Here is a 25089-nt window from a genome sequence, read left to right on the forward strand (position 1 = left end):
AGATGGTTCTACTAGTGTGGAGGGGAGAGGGGAGGAATCAATTTAAGCACTCTTAAACTGATCAGAAGCTATGCAATGCTCTCCTTTCATGAGACCTGAGTTTTATTATCCCTGACATATACCAATTCCCAAAAATTATATCATATCCAAAAGTCACATGCTGCAAAGTAAGTCAGAAGTTACTAAATACTGACATTAAGACTAAATTTACTAAAAAGCACATCTGATACTCAAGACCTAACATCCAGTTTTAAGTCTCTGAAGTGAAGCATTCTGAAGATCACTCCTCAACAAAATTATTATGATGTGATTTTTAATTACAGGAAGGAAAAGAAGTTATTTTAATTTTACTGTTGTTCCCTGCAAAATCTGAAAAGCCCCAACTGAAAACTCCCTCCAAAGTTTATCAAGCCAATAGGTAAAACATTTTTACTCAAGTGATTTAAATTCAGCCTAAGTGAAAAACACCAAAAGTAGCTTTTAGGACTGATTATTAAAGAAATCAACACCTATTTTACATACAAATTGTAATTTTCATATTAAGATAGTGCCCAAAAAAAAACTACCAACCAACTCCAGCTGACAACTCCACAAGTAGTGACTAGCAGGCTTAAATCACCTGATGAAACACCAGAAGTGACAGTGCTTCTGGATTTCACTACAAAAGATGCAGCAGGAGCTCTTGTGACTCTTCACACTTATTCTGAACCATCAAATCTCATTTCTCAATCTCTCTTCTCCTCATTCTTAAATTTTAGCCAACTTAAATTTTGGTCCCCTTAAATACTGGTGGAGTTGCTCTTCAGCATTTCTTACAGGGAAAGCAGAACCAAGGACTCTTGATTCACATTCTTTTGTGCTTATGCTTTTTTTCACTATCTCAGGAAACCATCTGTAAAGCAGACAGAATACTTTCCAATGCTACTAAGATGTTAGAAAGCTTAGCTGATCATCTTCACACAGCTTGCTAAAGGTTCTTGGATGAAAGGTGCTACAAAGGAAGATTATTATCTGTACAACCGCCTACACAGCGCTTCAGAGTGACAAGCACCAAACTGCTACTGTTGGGAAAGAAGAATATAGTTAGAAACAGTACTCCTCAACCACTATAAACACTCCAAGCAGAAGAGAAAATATTTCCTTTTTTCCCAGTACAGATCTAAAAGTGTACTTTGTTTTTTAAAGGTCACTCTTAAATGTCCAAAAGTAATGGAACAAAGTGTTTCAGTTCAGGTGACATCACTTTACAAGTCATCAACTTCTCCTTCCTCCCTGGTGTCAATTATAAAAGATTTGTAATTTGTTTCTGCTTTTCCTCTGTTCTTCCTCTGTTCTACTTTAATTCCAATACTTCATTAAAAGGATATGCAGAAAAAGAAAGAAGGTTTATTTGCAATGACTCTCATAGTCACTATCTCACCTCCTGGAAGTGAACTAACATGGGAGAGTTGGGAGGTGTATGACCAAGCTGGCCACCTTTGAAACACAGGACTTCACTGTTTAAAGGATTTGCATATGGAAAAGCCACTCATGCTTAAAATCTCACTCGGTGGGTATCCCCAGAGCTGCCACCATTTTGGCAGAACAAAGCCACCTGCAGTTACATCACACAGATCCATGTGCAACGCACAAAGCCACATTTGACAGACATGCTCTATCCATGTAAGAGACAGCAGCTGCAGCTATTTTTATTCAATGTCCAGTGAGAAAAAGTGGTGCAGCACTGTACAGAATGGGACCTCAGGTACTCACTGCCCAGAGCACTTGCGCAGGGCATGCAAGGCTCAAGTTCTGGGCTCTCTGCCTGTGGACAATCTGACCCTCTCATGAGGGTGACCATACTGCCATGGGGCATGCTCCGCCCCTCCCTGAAGCTGTGACATTCCAGAGAATTGTAATAATTTCCAAAAATGTCCTAGTCAAATAGAAGGGAGGGAAGAAGCTCAGGGAAAAGGGGAAGCGAAATGAACACCAGGTGCTGTTACTGGAGAATTCACCCAGGACAACAAAAATCTCAACAGTCATAGTTCTGGCTTCTGTTCCCAAGATCACTCACCCATCCCTACAAGTCTTGTTTGTGGACCTGCCCATTTTAAGACAATTAAGCATCAAGAATTCCTTGTTCTGCTCTTCACAGCAAGGTCTGGAATTCCACACTTCTGTCAGAAATTAAGCATCGTTAAGCTGATGCAGTTATTAGTACTCCACTAATTACTGTTTGGCAGTGTTGCAAAATTCTAAATCTCACTGAAGAAAGAAAATTAAAAACATTCTTCTTAATCACAGCTTTAAACATACTCCACACCAACAAGTAGCTTACTAAGCATTCAGATCCCAAATCTGACCCTTCTCTGCTTATGTAAGAGTTTACGGGCACAGGTAATACAGAAATTTACCACACAACAGCAACTGAAACAAGTGACTGTATGAAGCAGTTCCAGTATATCTTCCACAAATTAAAAATAAAGAATGACTATGCACTTGGAAGCATGTCAGTAAACTGCCCTGATAGCCTTTGACAGTAGTCATTTTTGTCATGGAGGCCAAAACCCTTTTTGCAGTCCTGTACCTGGCAAGGATAAGTGCTATTTATCACCAGATGCCTTGGATGATTCCAGAAATAGCCTCTTTCCCACTGCTGGTCACTAGCAGCAGCTCTAAGAATTGAAACAGATTTTTTTTTCTGAGAAAAACTTCTACAGGATATTCTAGAAAGCTTAAACTGTTCCTTTTGGAAACAAGCTCAGCACTCCAACCATCATCCACACAGACTGCCTAACCTATTCCACATAGGAATGCATTTGTTTCATCACTGAAAGCCCTGATAACAAGAACTGAAAGTTTGCCAGTCACCTTAAGGCACAGATGTTCACATGTTACCGTAACTCAATTTCAATTCTGCATATTTCACCCAACCCACGTAGGCAGATTTTTCACTTTTTCATTCTAGAAAGATCAGTGGTAAAAGCAAAAAATCGAACCCTTAATAAAACCAACACTTTCAGACTTTAAACAAGGTTTAAATACACAGCAATTGCTTTATAAAAGAAGCACAGATTAGGAATAGAGAGACAAGTACAGGTCCATTAGTTCTGGACCTTCCAGAAAAGCAATGATTTTAAAATCCACACAGCTTTCTTTAATTCAACAGGATGTTTTCTAGGGCACTGTCTATGCATGCACAGAATAAATAATAAGAATGTATTTTTACTTTCTTGGTCTGCTATGGAGAAATCACTATGAAAAAGGAGAAACTACTTCAGTTATGATTTCCTAACTAGTTACAGATATGATAGTTTGGTCCAACTGAAAATACTGTCCTTCATTCATAACGAAAACTTCAAGTCTTTATAAGCAACTTACATCTATGGTAAATGCTGACCTGCTGATCAGCCTTCAGAACAGCAACATTTTAAACTATTATCTCAATGAGTATTTACAGTTAATTCTACATGATCATCTCTTTATTGTAGACACAAAAAAAAAAAAGAAAAAAGGACCATGTGCTGACCTTGTCTCTATAAATACAGCTTTAAAGAAAACCCCAACCTGCATTAAACTGTTCTCTGCAAATTGAAAGACTATAAACACAGAATGTGAGAATGTGCACACTTCTGCACAAATTTTAACCAACTGGCAAAAAATTCATTCCTTAATTGCAAGGCAACATTTAACTAGTCCTCCATTAATCAGTATTTTAGATTTGCTACGGAACTTCAGAGTTTGAGGTGAAGCCCATGGAATTTAATTTTGAAGATCTATGTAAATCCTAGATATAGTCTTCATTAAGATATGCAGAAGCCACTGCAAAATATCTAAACTCTGGTCCTCAAATTAGGCTGTCAAAATTTAAATTCTTTTAGAATGGATAATAGAAGTGGGATGAGTACTCATGATTTATGCACAGAACACATGAAAGAGCTAGAACTCAGATAGTTATAGTGGTGACACCTAAGGACTTGGGAGTAGAAAAGAAAAAAATTTGCTCAAAATAATCACACAGTAGGTCGCCCCAGAAAATTTAGAGAAACCAATGACATTTATAAAAAAAAAATGTGCCCTTTTTTGGAACAAACATTTGGCAAGTGATAGAAGCACAGATCATTTCACATTACGTGACCTTCAAGCCAATAATTAAAAATATACCCTCAAAATTAAGATGGACTTAATCAAATTCTAGTGGTTAGATTTTACCTCACACATCAATTCAAAAAGAAATCTTGCAATATATCACAAAATCAAATTCTGAGGATTGAATAATTTGAGGTTAGACTTCATACTGCAGGATGAGTTAAGTTGGGTATTTAATACGCAATGGGAATTAAGATGCAGATTGTCAGCACCATCACTGCAGTATTAAATTTTTTAAATTATACCTGAATCTTGTTATTACTTACACAAGCAGCTATACATTAAACAGTTGAAAGTACAGTAGCATCAATAAAAATCCTTTGTAGCAACACCAGATAATGAAGTATGAAGAGAACCTTCAGAACTCTCAAACTGCACATCTCTTCCTAAACTGCAGTGTTATAGTTGGACACAGTATATTTTTGCCAGTTGAGTAACACTCAGCAAAGTCTAATAGCATTACTAAGTTTTAGGAACATGGTAAAAAAAGTAAATCACTGCTGCACATCAGTGCAGTCACATGTAGGAAAACAGATGGATGAGGAAAAGGAAAAAAATAGGATGGAACAGTAGCAGCACGGGAAGAATAAAGAATCTAAAAGGAATATAAAGGTGAACTTTGAGGACTTTCATTTTATCATTCTGCTAATGTCTGTTGCATTTCTACACCGAGCTTATACACCTTTAAAAATTATTAATTCACTATGAACAACATAAGAAAGCCTAATATGACCAAGTTTTTGGGTGCTAGTCATGCTCAGAGAATAAAAAGAAAAAATAACTTGAAAATTCTTAGATTATATGAATAATTACCCATGCCAGTTCCAGCTGGTGCAATCTCTTTGGAGAAGATTTCTACAGCTTCTCTTTGTTTATGGTGTACAGCAAGCCAAATAACAGCTTCCCGAGGTCCCTGCTTCAAAAAGGTTGAAATTAGATTAGCTTAGATGCAGAACATTGGTTAAATTTACAAAACTGAAAAATAACTCTAGCTCAGTATTTGAGTTAAATCATTCGGTGACTTTTTATCCACCATCACTATCATTTGCTGCCAGCTTTTCATTATCTTTATTTTGGAATACCATGGAATCAACTATTGGGTATTTCAAGTCACTACGGCACTGTGCCTGTTCTCCAGCATTCTCCAAGAATCAAGTACTGTAACTAACAATACCAAATTCGTGGCTTCACTGTCAGTGGAACTGGCAAACAAAGTTTGCTCTTATTCTAAGAGCATTGAAAGTACTCTGGGGACAAGTTAGAGAGCCAGGTTCACTTCTCTTAGCATCAAGAAGGAAGCAGATCTGTCCACAGAAAAGAATTCAAACCTAATCCTTGGGAGATAAATGTGAGAACAGAACTTGTAAAAACCACCATGTTTTCAGAGAGAAGAGCAGATGCTCCCACTAAAGATAAACCAAATGTGCTCCCTACTCTAGCCAAAACACCTGTCATTGCAGATGAGCACTGTCTCTCATTTCTACCATTGGAATCAATACATAAAAAATATAGAGCCATACAACCCAACAAGTGCAGAATTTTAACATTCAGTCTTCCTAAAGCTATCAAAAGATTTATTAAATTACTACAAATAATAATCAACTGGAAACATTCTTGCAAGAAAACATCCTCATGCATTCACATCTGCTTTCTGTACCATATAATCAAGATTCCATTTAAAGTTCCATTTTACCTCCTTGCCTGCAAAGGCAAGATAAAAATGTCTACGAAAATCAGCTGGATCCTTTTGAAGTGGATGAACTCAGTATTAAAACTGGTATATATATATATATAGGCTGAAGAAATTAATCTTACTGTATCAGAATTAAAACAAAAAAAAACCAGCAAAACAAAGTCTCAACAATATCATGGAAATCAATTAACAATGGGTTAGCAGAAAATTAACAGAACATATACAGTTTCTATGCCACAAACTCTAATGCCTGATGTACTATTAAAAAACAGCTTACATGAAACATATCCCAGATTTCCAAACCACAAACTCACTGTCACAACTCCTTCCTCCCCAACAGAACAGAGGATACTAAAAATCAAATATCACTAAAAGTACTCAGGGCTGATTCAGGTCCCTTTGTCTAACTGACAAAGTGCTATCAAGAGTGACAGGCAGCAAAGTCCGAGAAAAAGAAGCGCTTGCCACCCTTTCCTATTTCTCAAGGGTATTTTGTGTTGTCAGGAACAGTCAATCCTCCACACAGCAGCTCAGACTAGAGGCTTACCTAAGGCTGGGAGACACAGTGATTTCACAGCTGCAAAGGCTAACCACTGCACCAGTATGACAGATGTGCATGGGAAGTAGTCCAGCCACACCACATATCAACACTGAGCTCCAAGTATTGTTCAACTTACCCTGTCTTGGTATTCATGTACATATTTGCTTCTTTGCTTCAAATTTAGGTAGCAGAACTTTCAAAGCAGGAACTATTTTCCTTATGTGTGAATATACTGCTTAACATAGTATGGCTCTGGTTTTGAGTACCGTGATTTGTAACCCAAATAACCAGGTCTAAATTTGCATGGAGGGACACTGTAAGAAAGAGTGTTTGTGACTACACTATCCCTACCTGAAGCCCCAATGAGTAAATGTTCTCCTTGGGATTCTATGACTTTGTATTTTAAATGGAAAAGCCAGCTCCACTCCCCAGTCCTTTTTCTCAAACTACCATGGCTGCTTTCCAGATGAAAGCTCCCCTGGCTAGCTTCTTCTAAAATGCTGGAGGAGGCATGAAAGGCAATAGAGTCTGATTTCCTGTATTTCAGCCTTAGCTCTCACATCCTGTTTCAGGCATGGATGGAAGCACATACAATGGTGATAACACTCTGTTTACTTTTAATATAAGAGCTGGGAACTGAGGCTGGAAACACAGAAAGTACTAAAAATACTCTTCCACTGAAAAAATTTCTTTAATGTACTATAAGCAAGGCAAACTGAACAATCAGGAGGGAGAAACTGCTCTACTTCAACTCATTATTCACTTCGTACAGAACTTCCTATACAACAATTCAATTAAAGAATACATTACATTGTGTAATGATCAGGAGTTGGTACAAACTGAACACAGACAAGTTGAACATCTGGAACATCTGTTCCTCTCTTTCAAAATTTTGATTCTGCACTCTTTGTAAGACACTTAAAATTGCAGGTTTTATGGTCCTAAAACGAAAGAGACCACATTATAAAGCTCAGTCTTCAGGAGGCAACTCTTGCTGCTTTGCTGAAGGGAATTGAAACTCAAGCACTGAAATTAATTGCTGCAGCTATTACTTGACCAATTTCTAAGAACACTCAATTTCACTAGTAAGAAGTCCACTGTCCTTCTCCACACCACATTCACATTTCCTTTAGATACAAACTGTTGGATAAAATGTCAGCACTAGTAAGAAACTCAGAGCTGAGTTTTGCCACGCGTACCTTAAGAGTTTTGCAAGGCTGCCACTGACAAAGAAGAATTAAATGCTACTGTTTTGGAACAAACTAAACTGTCTAAATATTTAAACTGTGTCTAAGTGAGGACATGATTTACAGTCTTCCTTCTTTAAAAAGGACTTTCATTCTCTAGATTAGGAAAACAGACCATGGATATCACAGCTGCAGTGGCTATGGCCATCATTCATATTCTTATATAAGCACTCACAGTGCAGAATTACATAGCTGAAGATTATTTCTTCAGTACTATATCTAGTACTCACAGAAAATTTTGAAGTTGTGCAGGCAACATAAATGCTGAGATTTCCTGACTGCAATATTTATAGTGCGGTCTTTTTGCATTACATCTAATGCAATTTAAGTCTATGCCACAGAAGTTATTATAATATGGTATTTCTTTAGGAGATCATCAGAACAAAGTACAACAACATTTTTGTAAGATTTTGTATCAGTGCTTCTGGAAGACCCAATACTGCAAAGACCTTGTCACTGTTAATTTTCTACATTAAGTAGTGACAGTGAATTCTTTGTAACATGAAGGGGTGAAATTCCCAAGATGATAATGACTTCCTTTAAAGTTGTGGAAAAGATAACAATATGGAAAGATTAAAAGAGGTCAGTAAAAGTTTAAGAACACTCCACTGCATACTTACACCTTTTATACTCCTTCTAGCATGAGGTCCATATGTATCTTCAGACCCTAAAACCTGTATGTTAACTGCACTGTAATCTTCATACCCAAGCTGACTGAAAATAAGACGAGTCCTGCAATAAATGATTTTTTTTATTAGTAAACGGTCTCAAAATGATTATCTGAAGTAGCCCTGTGTGGACCACAGAAGTTAACTTTGTCAAACAGCTGTATAAAAGACTTTATCAGTTGAAATACTGGAATTTTTAAGGATATATATTTTGCGTGGTGAAACAAGTAACATTTTTTGCTTTGGTGGAACATTTTGAACATGCTGCTAATCTATCACTGTTGTCATAAACAACCACAGCAATAATGAAGCAATGTACAAGACATAAATACAAGATACAATTTTTTAATTGCTGTAAAGAGATGGAAATGTGTTCACACAATAGAAATGAGTCCACCTTTATCTTTGACGAGATAAAAATAAGACAATCTCATTTAAGGCAACTGAATTTGCAAACTGTGTCTGTACTAAGTTATTTTAAATTATTTTAATTATTTATTATTTATTAGATATATATAAATTTATATATCTACAAACATTACAGCTACAGATACTACAGCTGAAAATACATTCTGTGGGTCATTTTTAGCCCTTTCCTGTGTTAATAATGCAACAAAGAATCATGAACATAGAAGTACACCAGAGATATTTCAAGACTTCTTCACACACATATTGCCAAATCCCTTCTGCTTTCAATAATGAATAAACAAGTAAAAGGAGAAGCACACATGAAAGAAGTAAAGTAAGTCATCTTACAAGCTGCCAAAGCTGTTCAATGTCTTAGGTTAACAACTAATTTGATCTGTATCAATGAAGCAATTAAATTTGTGCGCCTTCTTCTGCACTTGCTGCCACTCAACTACTGGACAGAACTTAACCTAGAACAGACTGGAAGCTGGGTAGTTGAAAGAACACATCCTTAGAACATTCTCTTGAAACAGAGACCCAGACAGGCTCGATCAATGGCCTAAAGACAACTGCATGAAGTTCACTCAGGCAAAGTGCTGGGTCCTGCACTTGGGTCACAGCAAGCACAGGCAGCACCACAGTCTGGGCCAGGGTGGCCTGAGAGCTGCTTGGCAGAAAGAGACTCTCACATGGTGGCTGACAGGCAGCTGAACACAAGCCAGCGTGTGCCCAGGAGGCCACGAAGGCCGGTGGCATCCTGGCCTGGATCAGCAATGGTGTGACGAGCAGGACCAGGGCAGTGATTGTCCCTCTGTACTCGGCACTGGTGAGGCCACACCTCAAATCCTGCGTCCAGTTTTGGGCCCCTCACTTTAGAAAGAACACTGAGGTGCTGGAGCACAGCCATAGAAGGGCAATAAGGGTTGTAAAAGGTCTAGAAAACATGTCTTACAAGGAATGGCTGAGGGAGCTAGGGGTGCTCAGCCTGGAAAAAGGCTACACATAAAAGGAGGGTGTACTGAGGACGAGGCCAGCTCCTTCTACTGTGCCTGCAGTGAGAGGAGCAGAGGAAATGGCCTTAAGCTGAGACAGGGGAGATCCAGATTAGGTATCAGAAAAAAAAGTTTCCACTGTTCAAGTTGTCACGCACTGGAGTAGGTTTCCCAAGGAGGTGGTGAAGTAACCACTCCTGCAGGTGTTTAAGAGATGTCTGGATCTGGTGCTGGGTGATATGATTTAGGGATTACAGTGATGGAGCTGAGTTGATGGTTGGACTTGCTGATCTTAAAGGTCTCTTCCAACCTTGACAATTCCAGGATTTTATGAACAGAAACCAGGAAGAAAACCTTACGTTAACGTTTCTGAAACAGTTACAGTTGCTCACAGAGCATCCTTTGAGAGGGATCAGAACAGCTTAATTCTTATTCTCTATCTGGGCTGACATACACCAATCTTTTGCTGTGTCAAAGAAACAATTCCACATATTAAGCTGTTTAAGACTACATTTGAGATGCAGAATGTGTATACTGTAATTTTCAAAACAGAGAACTAGCCCACTAGCATGCCTAATGGGCTACAGGCCACTTTTCACACCAGTTAATCAGCCCTCAAGTACCTCACTTCAGCTTTCCTCTGATCATTATGCAAGAGAGCCCAGTATACAGGCTGAATTAATTTTCTAGATGTCAGAGATAGCAGCAGCACTACAATCTGTTTCATTCAAAGATACACATATAGTCCAGTCTGAAATAATGTCCAAAAGCAAATATGAAATAGAAAACAAAACATTCTACTTTTTTCCTAAAATAAACATCTAGGTTCCAGAAAGATGGCCTTCCAGAGGCTCCGAGTCTTCATATTGGCCACTTTCTGATGGTTTTTTTTTATAATTGGATTTTCTCAATAGCTCTTGGACAGGAGCTTTTAGCATTTGCAATTCCACAGCCCCTATCAGCCTGCTCTTATCTGCCATATCTCTTGAGGGAAGTCAGACAACTCTTTCACCACAGTGCTGCACACAGGCACATGAATGATCACTCCAAGTTCACAGTAAACCTTGGATTTCTGACTGTTCTGCAGGAGTCTACAACAGGATGGGGAAGAAGCTTTATATAAAACATGGCACAAGGAAATAGATCTCTTAACTAGAAAGACTGGAGCTACTGGAATAAGCACTGAGAGATTCCTGATATGGAATTATATTTAAGAGGAATTCCTCCATGCCCAAATAAACTGGCAGGACAACACAACTGAAAGTTTATCACTCTGTCTTAGAATTGTAACTCTGTCCTAAGAAAAAAAAACAAAAATCACTGGGTCACATTTTAGAAAGCATGTTTTAAACACCAACTCAATAAACTTCCTATATTTCATATCAGTAAGGTTTTTCATTAAAAAGTTCTGTGAAAGCTGCTGAAAACTAGTTTCACATGGGTTTATCTCTGGTATCTAATAAAATTTAATCTCAACCACAGCTTGTTCCTCAATAAATTCAGTCTCTCTCCAGCCACCTATTTTTAAATGTATTTGACACTTTTCTCACTCTGTCCAACCTAACCGAAGTGCAGCTACATATTGAAAACATGTTTCTTGAAAAGGTTACTTAAGTCTTGAAATGTCATCCCAATAGGAAAACTATAATCTTCTAGGATTCTTACAAGGTTAGTAATGTTGCCATCATGGGTCACTGTTCTATTTTCATCACATCTGGAAAAAAAAAGGAGCAAACCAGATCCCCTTCCAAGACTCAAATACCAACCTTTGCAGAATAGCTTCTGCAGTGCGTTTTGCTTTTTGAACTGCCTTTGGGCCTCCCACTGGACAGACAGCAGTAGCTCTGAAGCCATCAAGATAAGTGGCATTTACCTAATGATAAAGAGATTATGAAGTTACATGGAATTCAGTACTGACAGGCTATAAACGCTCTCTGGCAATCATTATCTATACAAATACATACTTTTTAAACAAAGTAACAGGTTTTTGCATATAAAAAAAGGTTTGCCTTTCCAAATTTTCCCCCTCTTTCTTTTACTCTTAGGGCAGAGAAGATGAGGATAGTGTTAAGTTTTAGCAGCGTCTCCAAAATTTAAGATCTTGTAAATCAAAATGTACCTTTCACATCAAAAAATGAGGTAATACCTTATAAAATGTTGAAGGAGGCAATCCTTTTGCTCCACAAACTTTCACTGCTCCACCATCAAAACCTAGAGTAGTTAAAAATCAGTACTTCAGCTTCTTCAATATAACTTCAAAGACATTCTTTTGTGATACATATTAATCAAATGCATTTAATTAAAAAGCAAATCATTGATAGCTGTACTGCCAGAAAAGAGTAAACCTTTCAGAAAACAGTCCTTCCTGCCTTAGAAGGCACAGCAGCAAACTGGTGACTGAATTTATGTCTGCCATGAGCCTTTTAAGAGGGCGATTGAAATGTTTATTCATGCACTTAAAAAATACTTAACAAAGAAAGCAGCCTTAGGACATTAGACTCAATAGTTACATTCCTCTTAATATCCAGTTATTGCACACACACAGAGAGAGCATACAATTTACTGCAGCTGGCTGGAGTGGACTGCAATGCCTCACTTGGTGAAGAATCAAAGCAAGATGAGAAACCAGCAAGAGCTATTGGCTGAGAGCTTAGTAAGGGAAGGGTAACTTAATGTTAGCTTTCTTATCAATAACAGAAACAGTCTGAATATATTTGCCAGGGCAACAACCATGTTCAGTATTAGGAATATTAATGCAAAAAGAGAAAAGCAGAAAATTGCTGTGATGCCATCAGGTTCAAGCTTGAGGTGGAGAAAATCAGTAGGTGCTACTCCTTGAAAATCAGCAGTGCAGGATTGGCACCTCATGTTTTAGAGCCAGAATTATAGTGTAGTTCACCTGTGACTAACCTGTGTTTGTAAATATTTAAGAAGCAGTTCAAAGCCTTATATAAATACTCTGAAAAGATCAGAGCCTATCTAAAAAAGTAAATGTCACTAATACAAATTTTACTCAAATAACATCATCACTGTCTCTCTGACTGACATGAAGTTAATTTAACTCTATAAATAGAGAACTGCATCCCTCCATTCAGGGTGAAGATATGGAAAAGTTTTATGTTCCAGGTGAAAGCATAGTACAAGAAAACAAATACCACAAAACCAAATGCATAGCATCCATTGACAAAAAGAAAACAAGCACCTCTCAGCTCAAACCCTGCAAGTAATCCAACAGAACAATAAAATCAGCAATATAAACAGCAAAATTAGATAGCTTGCCTCTTTTTACTGGTGTACGTGTCAAAGCACTTCAAACTAAAATATTTAAGCAATCTGCCCATTTTCCATCTGTTATATTTCTAAGAGGACTAACTGAAAGTTCATGTGAAAGTTCATTTTAAGTTCAAACATGTCATATCAGGTCATTTGCAAGCTAAAAGTTCATAGGAAGGTTAGGGATTCTTTTTTTAAAAAGAGAAAGACTAGGGGCTAAAAGCAGCAAGCTGGCCTTATCAGACAGCCGTTTGTTGCATGAGCTGAAGATTCACTTCATGTACTTTTTTACTCAAGCAATATATTCTTTATGTTACCACAATTTCAGTTTTATTCCAGTAAGTTTTTAATTCGAGATTTCGATTGTTCTAAGCTTTAGAAAGACACCTGGCATTCTGTCACAAGTAAGTTTCATCAGAAGGAAAAAAATATAATATAGATCCAGTAAAAGGCAAACTCTAGATGACTGTAGATAAAATTTTTTTCAAGCTGTCTTACTCAAATTACAGGTCTCTGAATCTGTTAAGCCTGGAGTTTTTTTGTTTTCTTTTTGAAGCTAAATTCTGAACATACATTATATCTATCTTTAGTTTACTGGCTGTTAAGTGTTTTGAGGATTGCAAATGGACTTTTTAAAAAAAGATTCTCTGGTGGAAATCCTGTACCTAATCATTCTTCTACCATGATCCACCTAAATGTCTAAGAAAAACGCCATTGCCAAGCAGTGCTTTGAAAGACACAGCCTTTCATTGCTACCAACACTTCAAATGTCCTAAGTAAAACCATGTACAAAACATTTTTTTGAGAAAAAAAATTTAGCTGCAGTTTAAAAAAATACTGAAATCATAATGAAGCTGTCTTGATGTTGTTCTCACTGAATAAATACTTTAAGGACTTGACAGGTGCAAGGCAGGCATTAAAAAGTAAAGCAAAAGGAGCAGTGATCAAAAATATAAAATAGTCAGCCAGTAAGATAAATAAGATTACATTTACAATTTCTAAAAGAATTTCTAGAAGAAGTCCTTGAAAGTAGCAGTTTAATACAACATGACTCTAAGGAACTGATTTAACAAGAAATATGCAGAGACTAAATGGAAATTAAAGTAGCTGCTTTTGTTTGATAACACACTTCATGGACACAGATATCATTACATGAAAGAGGACTAACCTGGAATTTCAGTGATGGAAACCTGGGAAAAGTCACACGTAACATCTGGTAAAAGATAGCGCTGAGGATTGCCCAACTCATAGACCAGCTGCTCAGCTACAGTGCCAAAAGAAATCAGTCCCCCTGTGTCTGGTGGTTTGGAAAGAATAAAGTCTCCTTCAGAGGAACATTCTACAATGGGAAAGCCTATGTTGTGCCTAGAATATAAAAACATTAAGAAAAAAGCCTTATAAATACGAAGGGAAAGTGAAAAGAAATATGAACAACAAACCAAAATTTCTTAGTAATGGCCAGTCAAGTAAAACCTGTCAAGAGTTACAATTTATCTGGTTGTTTCTACAGAAACATAGACTAAAAAAAAAAAAAAACAAGCCTTGAACAAACTGTTCAACTGAAATAATATGAGAATGTAGTCTACTGTCTGGCGAAGAAACATAGATATAACAGGAGATTCCACCTGCAAACATGGGTGTAGGGAAGGGAATGGAGAAGGACACCGACAGAAACAGTTCAAGTAAAAAGCTGAAAGAACTAGAGGACTATGATTAAAGATGTAAATTTAGAGTAAAATAAACCATGGTTAATTCTGGCCCCATTTGGCTACAGCAGCACACACAGCATGACGGTGAAGACATCTAAACAAACCTTGCACTCTGATTTGTAAAAAGGCAGTCAAAGCAGGGAGAACAAACTGTGCTGGGAACCTCAGAGATGAAGAGAAGTAGGAAACAGGAATAATCACACCTACAAAGGATAACTTCACACGTTAATAATAAATTATACTCAGGAAAGTAATAATTAAAAACAGGAAGACATATGAAAGATCTTCAGCACATAGAAGACAGAACTAACAGAAAATTACAAGGCACAGCAAAAAGAAAAGCAGTGAAACCACAGAGATGTTCATAAATTAAAATATTCTTCTTCCTCACATTCTCACAAGCAAAATATACAAAAAGTGATCAAATAACTCATAACAGGAGGCACATACTGGTCATTACAGTAGCAGGGTAGAGTTTTCAGGATTATGTGGACAAGATCCAGACATCTGCTTTTCCAGCTAAAAGGCTTTCATTTTTTTTACAGAGAATTTGAGCAAAATTAAGAACTTCAAACTTTTCAGAAGTACCTGATAATTAAAATTAAGAATGCAAAGATTCTTCTGAAAAGTCTACCTGGCTCCCTTCCCTCTCACAGGAAGCGTGAAATTTGTACAAGTGTCCCACAACATAAAATAAATACCACAAGCTGAGTTAAGAAGATACAGTCCCTTGCAAAAGCTAAACCATTCTAAAAAGGTCCTAATAATGAAAGGTGATGAACTTTACCATGCTCGCTAAAGCCAATGACCTTCAGGTCTTCCATACAAACTTAAAACCAGTTAATCCCTCAATTTAATTATTTTTGGGTGGTAGTGGTAACAATGTGCTGAACATACAACTGAATTGGTTATCAGCAAAGGTTACATGAACATAGTTTGTATAACATAAATCCACAAAGTCTGAAAGAAAGTAAGCAAAAATACCAGTGAACTCTTAAGGGACAAATGTAAAAGTTCATGGGAGTTTGAGCAGATTCCTTATCATCAAAAATATTCAAACATAACTCCATTATTTTAAAGAAAGGATTAAGACACAAGATCTGTTACTAGAGATCAGCAACTTTTAACACTTATAGCAGACAAAACTGAAAAGTATGGTAGCTGGTGGACACCACATCAAATCAGTTAAGGTAATACTCCATTTGACTGGTCTTTGAAATTATTTACACCACTAAAAATATATAGGAAACAAAACCAGCCTGCCCTGGTGAATGCAAAGAACTGAATGGAATTAACAATTTCATATACAGGCTCTTCTAGTGGGGGGGAGGTTGAGGGGATATAGAGAGAGAAAAGATGGTAGTAGAAGTATGTACTACTCAAAATTTTGAAGTGTGACATAGAAAAAAATAACAGCCAAAAAAGCCCTCAATTCTTGGTCTAGAACATAAACATCTGGGAACAGACTAATGTGTAATTATCCCCATTTTAGATGCAAGGAGACACACAGAGGAAGCATCATGATTTGGCCAGGATAACAAAGCAGGATCAGTGACTGAACAAGACTAGAATTAAGAAGCTTTTATCCTCTCAGTTCCATGTTTGTGTGCTGACCCTACCACCTATCTGTCCTGTCTCAATGCAACAGCACCCAGTGCCCTGCTAGCAGGCTCAATGCAGCTTGATCAGATCAGATCCCCAGAAGAGACACCACTCACATGAAGACAGATCACCCAGAGCAGTCCATGTCCCTGCACTGACAGCCAGTGTCCCTGCTGTAGCCCACTGGAATCTCAGCCATCAGCACTTGCAACTCTTACAGGGCTCTCCAGTGATCTTTGTCTTGAAGGAAGAACTGAACTGTAGATACTCAACTTCCTACTCTGAACCACTGAGTCTGCTAACATTGATTCAACTTCATTTTGCCCAACTTGCACTCTCAAAACCCCCAAACCATTAAAAAACAAAACCTAAATGTAATAGTGAGACAAAATGAGAAATTTCATCCCCTAATGTGATCAAAATACAGCAGATATTGTTTCCCCCCTGTGGTACACCACCAACCAATGAACTTTTCTGCATGGCCAGTTAGTTGCAGAAGATGTGCTTTTTCCCCCAGGTTATGCCAGCCTTGAAAGCTTCCCTCACTTTTTTAACAGTTCACAACATAGAGATGCAATGATCTGGGTAAGAAGCAACTGGATTCTACCTCTATTGTAACTGGATGACTGGGAAAATACAAATATCCAGTATTATCTTGTAGCAGATGGCATTAATAACCCACATTAACATACACACACTTAAGACAAAAATCTATTTTGTAAATTGCTAAAAGACATTACTTAAAATTAATTTTCACCTTGGAAACAAACTGGTCTGTCACTGCTAAGATACAGGCAAATGACAGCTACTTAAAGGCATAAAAAGCTCTTCAGCAGTAGTAGTTGCCTGGCTCAGGTATACCACAGGCAGTATAGTCACACCATCACCCTGACCATCACTCAAAACAGCGACTCTGCCTGATTAACTTGTAGGCTTTGCTGAATGACTACACACCACATGACATCGCCTCTGTGGGGAACGCGCCACATTTAGGCTGTCCATAACCCATAGCCAAGCTGTCCTTTTGTATAGTGTAGCAGAGGAGTAAGCACAGAACTATGAACTTTATCAGCAACTATGGTCACAGCATCCAAAGGTACCTTGGCAAAGTGGCATCCTTCATCAATTAAAGAACTGCATCAGTTTAGTGACAGAATTCCTATGCAGGATGAAGCAGTAGCAAGCAATGTAAACAATTCCAAAAGGGAACTAATACAAGTCACTTTAATTAAATTATACAAATTAATAAAATACGGTACTAGAAATAAATAACAAGTACTACTTTTAAAATATTTAAGCAGTTCTTTCAGCACAGGGTCAATATACACAAGAAACACACATCAGTTTCTGAGGGGAGATGACAACTACCATTGTTTAGTCCAAAAGGTCCATTTCAGGTTGCACGTTTGCCACTTAGCAAGTAAATCCATTATAAATGAATGTATATATAATATAGACATTAATAAACCAGAGCACTGAATGAGACCAAGCTAAGATTATACCTCAGAAAACCCCTCCAAACTGGGCCTAGATAGGAGTTAACAGTTAAAGCAGGTCTCAGTGAAGACCTACAGCACAGGAATAACCAAGTTACAAAACTGGTTTTGCTGCTGAAGCCTCCATCTCATCAACTTACTCTTATAGCAATCAAGAATCTGAGTTTTCTGTCAAGTTCTCTGCCAGCCAACAACTTACTCTTGGATTAATTTTTTCCATGTAAAATGTTATTTTTTCTTCAGCTTTGGCTCTCAGAAATGTTACAGCTTATGGGCATGTCATAGGTGATAAATCAAGCAGTCTAAGCAAGGATCTCCTCCCTGTCTACTCTGGAACACTACTCAGAAGCCTCTGAGGAGCCATCAAGATAAACTTCCTCCTTGTCTTGCCATACTTCTTACACCGTTTGCATTACAAGCAAAGTAAAATCCATGACCAGTACTTTGGCTCAGGGAAAGAGACATATGAGATGGAACATGTATTTCTCCCATCAAAACTGTCAAATCCCTCAAGTACCTCATTCTAGCCACTACTGCTCAATGAAGATTACTGGCAACAGAAGATGGGAGAGGGAGTGGAGTACATTTACTTGCAGGGGAAGTTGCTGCAAGAATGAAAACAAAACCCCATAGCAATGCACAGTGGAAGTGAACCAGGATCCAAGTAAGCTGTGGTGTGAACTTTCAGCTCTACAGCTAATGCAGCTGCCTGGGACGTGACTCAGTGAATGTCACACCAAGGAGAGCTCTGAGCCAAGCTTCTCAACTCCTTAGCTATGCATTTTAACCAGAATGCTACTAGGCAAAAACCAGAAGCTCCTACCACTTCTAGTAGCGTTTTGACAACAGGTTCGAAACTGTTACTACATCAGGCAAGATCAGCACAAACTTACAAAGTAAAGGTATAAGCATCTCCTCATGTGTAGGTACCAAAATGTTTCCTAACATGCAATTCTGCTCGAGGCAAGACTTAGTGGTTGCATCACTTATCCCCTCTGACTAGGGCATTTCTATGTCTTGTACCTCCATTTCGAATGGCCAGACAATTTCAGGCTAAACAGACCAGCTGCCTGGTGTTCTCACCTGCCTGGAACAGAGGGTGCTACAGAGAAAAAAACCATTCCACACTGCTGAATGGGACTTGCATGCTGGATTTTGTTCTAGTCTCAAATTAAGAAATCTGGATCCAGCCCTTAAGAGTCTACAGCTATTGACTTACCCTTTTGGTCATCCCAGGCCAGAGGATTATGCAGTCTCAACCAATGTACTCTTGGCTTAGGGTAAAATGTCAGTGTTTATCATCTCCTCAAAATGATTATCTACTGATCAGCCTTAGTTTATTCTCTCCTGCATTTCAAAACAAAACAAAACAATGTACTAATCACCCACTGGCACTAAATAAGAGCAAGAGACAGCAATGTCTGGGGACAAACGAAATGAAATAGAGATCTGTGAATTATCAGTGTAGTTCTAGCAGTACACTTCATTTTCACACACGACATGAATTCCCCACTATAAGCTGCAGACAACGTAATGTAATGTCTGCTAACAGACATTAAATTGGGAGCAGTGCTGTATTATCACTTCCGCTGACCCTCTGCTGATGTGTATTACTATACAAATAACAGAAATGGACTAAGCGCCTTTTTTGTTAACACTAACTTAAAATCAGACTTTAGGAATGCACATTACTCTTTCTATAGACTATGAACTAATGGTTTCTTGCACTTTCTCTGCTAAACATCAGAGAATCCACACAAGAGTCAAGCACCTACCCTCTCACTGGAAAAATAAACAGCACCTATCCCCTCTACCTATCTGTTGTCTTCATGAAAACTGGACAAAACCTTACAGCTTCAAGATTCCCACCTACACCCCAAATGCACTAAGGAGATACACACAGCACAAATCTCAGTACCTTAGGTGAACACAAAGAAAGCAAATAAGTTCAGCTTCCATCAACTAAAGTAACTTGGAGAGTCACAAGCTGGAACATGCACTTCAATTGTTTTACATTAAAAACTTACTTTCAGGAGACAACAAAGGAAATGAAAGAATAGCTTAGGTTTTAGTAATTAACTATTAAATGCCCACACAAATATTCCTGAGATTCAAAGCACCCTTTTGCAGTGGAATTGAGTTCCCAGAAGTATCGGCATCAAACATTTCAAGAAAATTAAAAACAAACAACCCCCCCACCCACATCAAAAATCCACCAACTATGTTGGATGAATGAAGTGGATTCAATCCAGTGCCTCAATACTCACCAAGACATGATAGCAAATGCACAGAATGTAAGCTCTAACTTGTCTGGCTTCATTTAGATTAACCAAAGTACTCTTGTTTACAGAGGTAATTATTTCTGCTTATGCATAAACAATAGACAGATAAGCTTTATGAACCCGAAATGCAGCAAATTCTTTGGGTTTTGTTTACAAGTTAGAAAAAAAACATACCAATCAGTCCTTCTTAGACAGAACAGCCCCATGGATTACTGTTCTTGGAGAGAACAAAACCCCAAGGACAGTCAAAAAGTGACCCCATTTGGAGGCTAATGAAGCTCACCCTCCGCAGTGAGGTGTGAGGAGGAGAGAGGATGCCCTCCAGTGTTCAGTTCCCACACACCAGTGTAAGTGCACGGGATGGGTTTTCTGCTCTTGGGCTGCAGAGATACACTCACGGAGTGGGAAACCCCTATGTGAAAGGCACATTAATGATAAACACAGATTTAACTTGGCTTCTTCCCCCTCCTATTTACTAATTTAATTGGGCTGGTTTGGATTTAACATTAGGTACCACAGACACAATGATTTATTGAGATGTAAGTTATTTTCACTTATTTCCAGGAGACTGCTAAAAATGTCATTTTTTCTAAAGGAGGGCGAAATCATTAACAGACACAGTCATGTAACTTCTGCAAACTCTGTCAGAGCTCTGATGAACTATTTGCAATATAGTTAGTGGCTGCAGGTATGGGATGTTTTGGTCACTACTGAGACACCATGTTATTATTGTACATTATTATGAATGCATTATCTGAAAACAGATTCAGGCTGTCTAAACAACGAAAAACCCCAAGCCAGAAAATTTTGTAAAACTCAGGAGAGAACAGGTTACTACTAAACTATTAAATGGAAAACACATTTTTCTGCATCCCAAGACTCTTAATAATATCTGCCCTCCATGCTTTTGGGCCTAAATATAGACAATCACTATTCATCAGGAAGCCAAAATTTATCCAAATAATCTTCTCCCTGCATTCCTTCTCCCCGTATTCTAAGTGGATGGGCTGGATCCCAATTCCACTTCAGCTAGTGAAGTTGATCTCCACTCTACAGCTCAAAACCTAAAATCAAAGCTCATACATTATTCTGGTTTTGACTGATTTTAGCAGCTTATCATACAGGCTGATGTGTCACATTATTTTATTTCAAGAATTTCATCAATTGCCTGTCTAAGACTCAAAAATTGCCAACAAACTGACTAGTTTAAGGCACCATAATCAACTTTCTAGCAGACTTAAACTGAAGGTAAATAAATAACTGTTATATTAACACAAATACAGTCCTGTATGGTTTCAGGGTATGTACACATATCAAAGGGGACACGGTAACAGCAGTATCAAGTGTTAAACCTCTATATTCTTTAACAGAGATTCAATTCAGCACCAGTCAGCTGTCACAAGTCTACTATGATTTTAGACAAAGTTCTGTGATTTTACAGATACAAAACTATTAGCTATGCATATTCGTGTACTTAAACCCTTCTGGAAAATGAGCTACTCCCACTCCAATAGCTCACAACAGCTTCATATATTCAAGGTGCCTTTCTTTTTAAAAGCCAGATGGACACTCTTCACAGAAAAATCCTTAAAAATAAAGACCTAGCAAACATTTTAATAAGAAAATTACTATTCTCTTTTTTCACTTTAATTCTTTTATAAAGCAAGGTCTTCTGGAGTCACAGTTACAAAAGATTTTAAGAAGTTTCATGATGCAGCACAATTAAATGACTGGGAAAGACATCAGAATAGGAATTCTAAATTTCCAAACCAACTTGTTACTATAAACTCTCTCCTTTGATTTCCCATACAATACAACAGTGAAGAGTGAGTGCACTTTGCTCAGTAAACTTCCAGTAGGTGAGAAGAAATGTCCAATCCTGTTTGTTTCAATGCCATACATGCATTCACCTTTAATCAGCAGCGCTTAGGAACTCAGAAAAGCAGCACACATCTTTTAGGATCACACTCTGAATCAGCAGCAGAGGAGAAGACAAGAAGAAAGAATCCAGGGAGCCCTATGGCTCTTCAGACAGCAGGGCACAATTCTGCTGGGTCACCCACCTGGACCAGAGTCAGCCTGAGTGCAGGAACACACTGCATTAAAGCACTCTTCTCTCCTGCACCTCCCTGCTGCTCTTCATCCTGCCTTTCTCATGTGTTCCCCAACTACTTTTAAAAACACGTTGGTAAAAAGCTGGCTCCCTCAGCAGGCAGAACAGCATACATACACGTAACTCTAATTCAATACCTCTGAGCACAAGATACACACAGAATTTTCTGGAAGGACTGACCATCCAACACATTTGTGTTCATTGGGTTATTCAGCAGGACAGAACTAAGGCATATACTCATACCTACCAAAGCAAATTATGTGAAATTTGGACTGACCAGCAAGCATGTCTCATCTAACCAAAGACTATTGTAACAGCATCCAAAACATCAATATTGACTTTTCTGATACAATCATACATGAAAGCCAATAATAAATCTTTTCAAAAAGCAGAGGATACTGAAGGGAACAGGAAAAAAATAGTTTTAAAGGGGAAAAAATAATCAAAGAGCTAATTTGTTTTTCAAAATCTGCTGAAGTTAACAAAAGAAAGACCCTGTCTGACCAAAAATGAAAACCAGAACTTGTAGAAAAGTAATGTTGAGGTGGCAAAATATCAAGAGGCCTATATTGTGTCTCCAAAAAGAAAAAGGTAGAAGCAGTTTTCATAACACAGATACAGGCAGAAAACCTCATGTTTAGTCCACTACAAACATGCATGCTGGTCTCCAGTTTACCTACCAGTCTGGTACTGTGTGCCAATCAGTGAATATTCCACCTGTGCACTGAGCACCACATTCAATGAGATGACCTGCAAGACTGGGAAAATGGCATTAAAGTAACTAAGTAAAATGCAAAAATAAATTTTTACAAATTCAGTTTTAAAATACAATGGAAATAGAGCTAAATTAAAAACATGCCATTTTCCTCCACAAGTATCTAACACAATTATGAACTATACATTAAGCATAAAAAGGGATCCTGAAACATGAATACCTTGTTTAAAGAGAAAATTTTTGCAAGAATTTTCTTACACAAAATGAATACCTAGAAGATTACCTCACACCTAAAACCAAGTTCTCCTAGTCATTTCAAATCTTGATCTAAAATTCAGTATCTTAGTAGTCCGCACTGTGTGTAACTAAACAGACAAAGACCAATTTTAAATGAAGAGAAAAAAAATTCACCTCTGCATTTATATATTCACTACAGTGTATTATAATTATGTATTACTATTTTCTAATTTTGATTGTGATAGTCCATAACTATTTAACAGAATTATGGGGAAAATCTTCATTTCCATCATCCCTCAGTGGAGCCTGAATTAATTTCTCTCCACATTTTTTCCTCAAGCAGAAGTTCAAGAACACTAACACCAGAGTTTGCTCAGGCTAAGGACTTCATATAATGAGTCTTCATAATGAGGACTTCAATTCAGATAAATTATGCACAACATTAAATTAGGAGGCATAATTCTACTCCTTTCTGAAACACATTCCTAACCTTAGGACTACAACAAGGATTTGTAAATGGGAGCATGACACTGAGCTGCAACAAAACCATACCAGGATGCTGCCTTCTGACCAAACCTGCTTTTGTGCATCTTTCAGAGTTAGCCCTGCAACCACTCCAATTATCAACAGTGGCAGCCAGACAGAAAAACCTGGGAATCAGTGGCCTGAAGTATAAGATTTCATCTCTCAACACAAAATAAACAGCAAGAGAAAGTTAAGCTGTTAAATAAAATCTTTCAACTCTTTCTTTCTTTTCTTATTTTAAGCTGGTTCCAGAATGAAGTTTCTATAATTTCAATTCCAAGTGAGAGTAGTAAGTGAGCATTGAAAAAACTCAAAACCTAACAAAAACATGCAAATAAATTAATGCAGTGATAATATGAAAAATTAGTAGGGGCTCAAAAAGCTGCTACCTTGACATTATGATATGAAATATAGATTTACCCCATTTCTTCTTATATCATTTACCTTCCTGCAGCTAGCAAGTCATAGTCATCCCTATTCCAGCCAAACTAGAAGAAAAAAATATTTTAAATGCACATAAGTTTCATACAGTACAACAAACTGCACACAGTATGTTCATTGCTTTGAGTAACAATGCATTGGATATATTTTAAATCTAAATAACAATAACTGGCAGGCACATGGATTTGAGTTCCTATACAAATCAGCAAAATCAGCAAAAAAAACTTCTGACATGCTCCAGTTTTGCTCCCATTGATACACCACAACAGATTTAAACTCTGAAAGTCATACCCTCTTCAAAAAAACTGGAAGGGCAACACCCATATTACTTAAAAGTGAACAAACTACAGGTTTAAAAGTATAGTACCTATCTTGCGTCACCTGGACAAACCTCTGTGTCTTCAACTTCTGAAAATTATCAATTCCTGGAGTACTACCAGTCACCCTCAAAAACTGGACGTATGCTTTCTGTTTAATTAGAAATTTTAGCTAGAGTCTTTTCCCTGAGTTCAACCTGCAAGCAATACAGTAATTGTTTCTTATTTAGCACTTTGCAGAAATCTTCCTAAAACCCTTCCTACATAAATTAGATAAGGTCTCTCAGGAGTAGGTAATACACACTGACAGTTGTTATTTTGTGAAAGTTAACAACAAGGAATAAAGCAAGAAGTCATAATGGAAATTATAAATGGAAAATTAATTAGGCAATTTTTGAAGTCAAAGGAGTATGATGTCATAGAAAGTATAACTAAACACATACTCTATTTTTTTAAATACACACCAAAAGAAAGCTTCTATATTTGACCATGTGTGATCCTTCACAAAAATTCATGAAAGCCTATTAAAAATACTTGAGAAAACTACATACTATGCCAGTGTAATTTTTGAATTTCAAGGACTTTCAGAAATGCTGCATTGAAACTTGACTACATGAAACAAAACTGCTTACCCACTGAATAGAAAACCCCAATGTTTTACACCACCTCACATGCCACCCCCCAACCAGAGTGAGCTCT

General features: G+C 37.6%; 1 protein-coding gene across 3 annotated transcripts in view; it reads right to left on the bottom strand.

Moving 5' to 3' along the window:
* The window catches only part of LOC131556639 (uncharacterized), a 57638-nt gene that overhangs the window by 27508 nt on the left and 5041 nt on the right, over nucleotides 1-25089 (bottom strand). For 2 of the 3 annotated variants that reach the window (XM_058803390.1, XM_058803388.1), the window contains exons 6-12: nucleotides 24077-24120; nucleotides 22836-22913; nucleotides 14122-14318; nucleotides 11827-11891; nucleotides 11447-11553; nucleotides 8233-8344; nucleotides 4945-5047 (exon numbers count right to left, since the gene is read on the bottom strand). In XM_058803390.1, coding sequence (XP_058659373.1) covers nucleotides 4945-5047; nucleotides 8233-8344; nucleotides 11447-11553; nucleotides 11827-11891; nucleotides 14122-14318; nucleotides 22836-22913; nucleotides 24077-24120 — 706 coding nt within the window. The remainder of the gene's footprint in view (nucleotides 1-4944; nucleotides 5048-8232; nucleotides 8345-11446; nucleotides 11554-11826; nucleotides 11892-14121; nucleotides 14319-22835; nucleotides 22914-24076; nucleotides 24121-25089) is intronic. The other variant, XM_058803389.1, reaches the window with a different exon arrangement.

This window comes from Ammospiza caudacuta, chromosome 4 (genome assembly GCF_027887145.1).
Source record: "Ammospiza caudacuta isolate bAmmCau1 chromosome 4, bAmmCau1.pri, whole genome shotgun sequence".
Lineage (NCBI taxonomy): Eukaryota > Metazoa > Chordata > Aves > Passeriformes > Passerellidae > Ammospiza > Ammospiza caudacuta.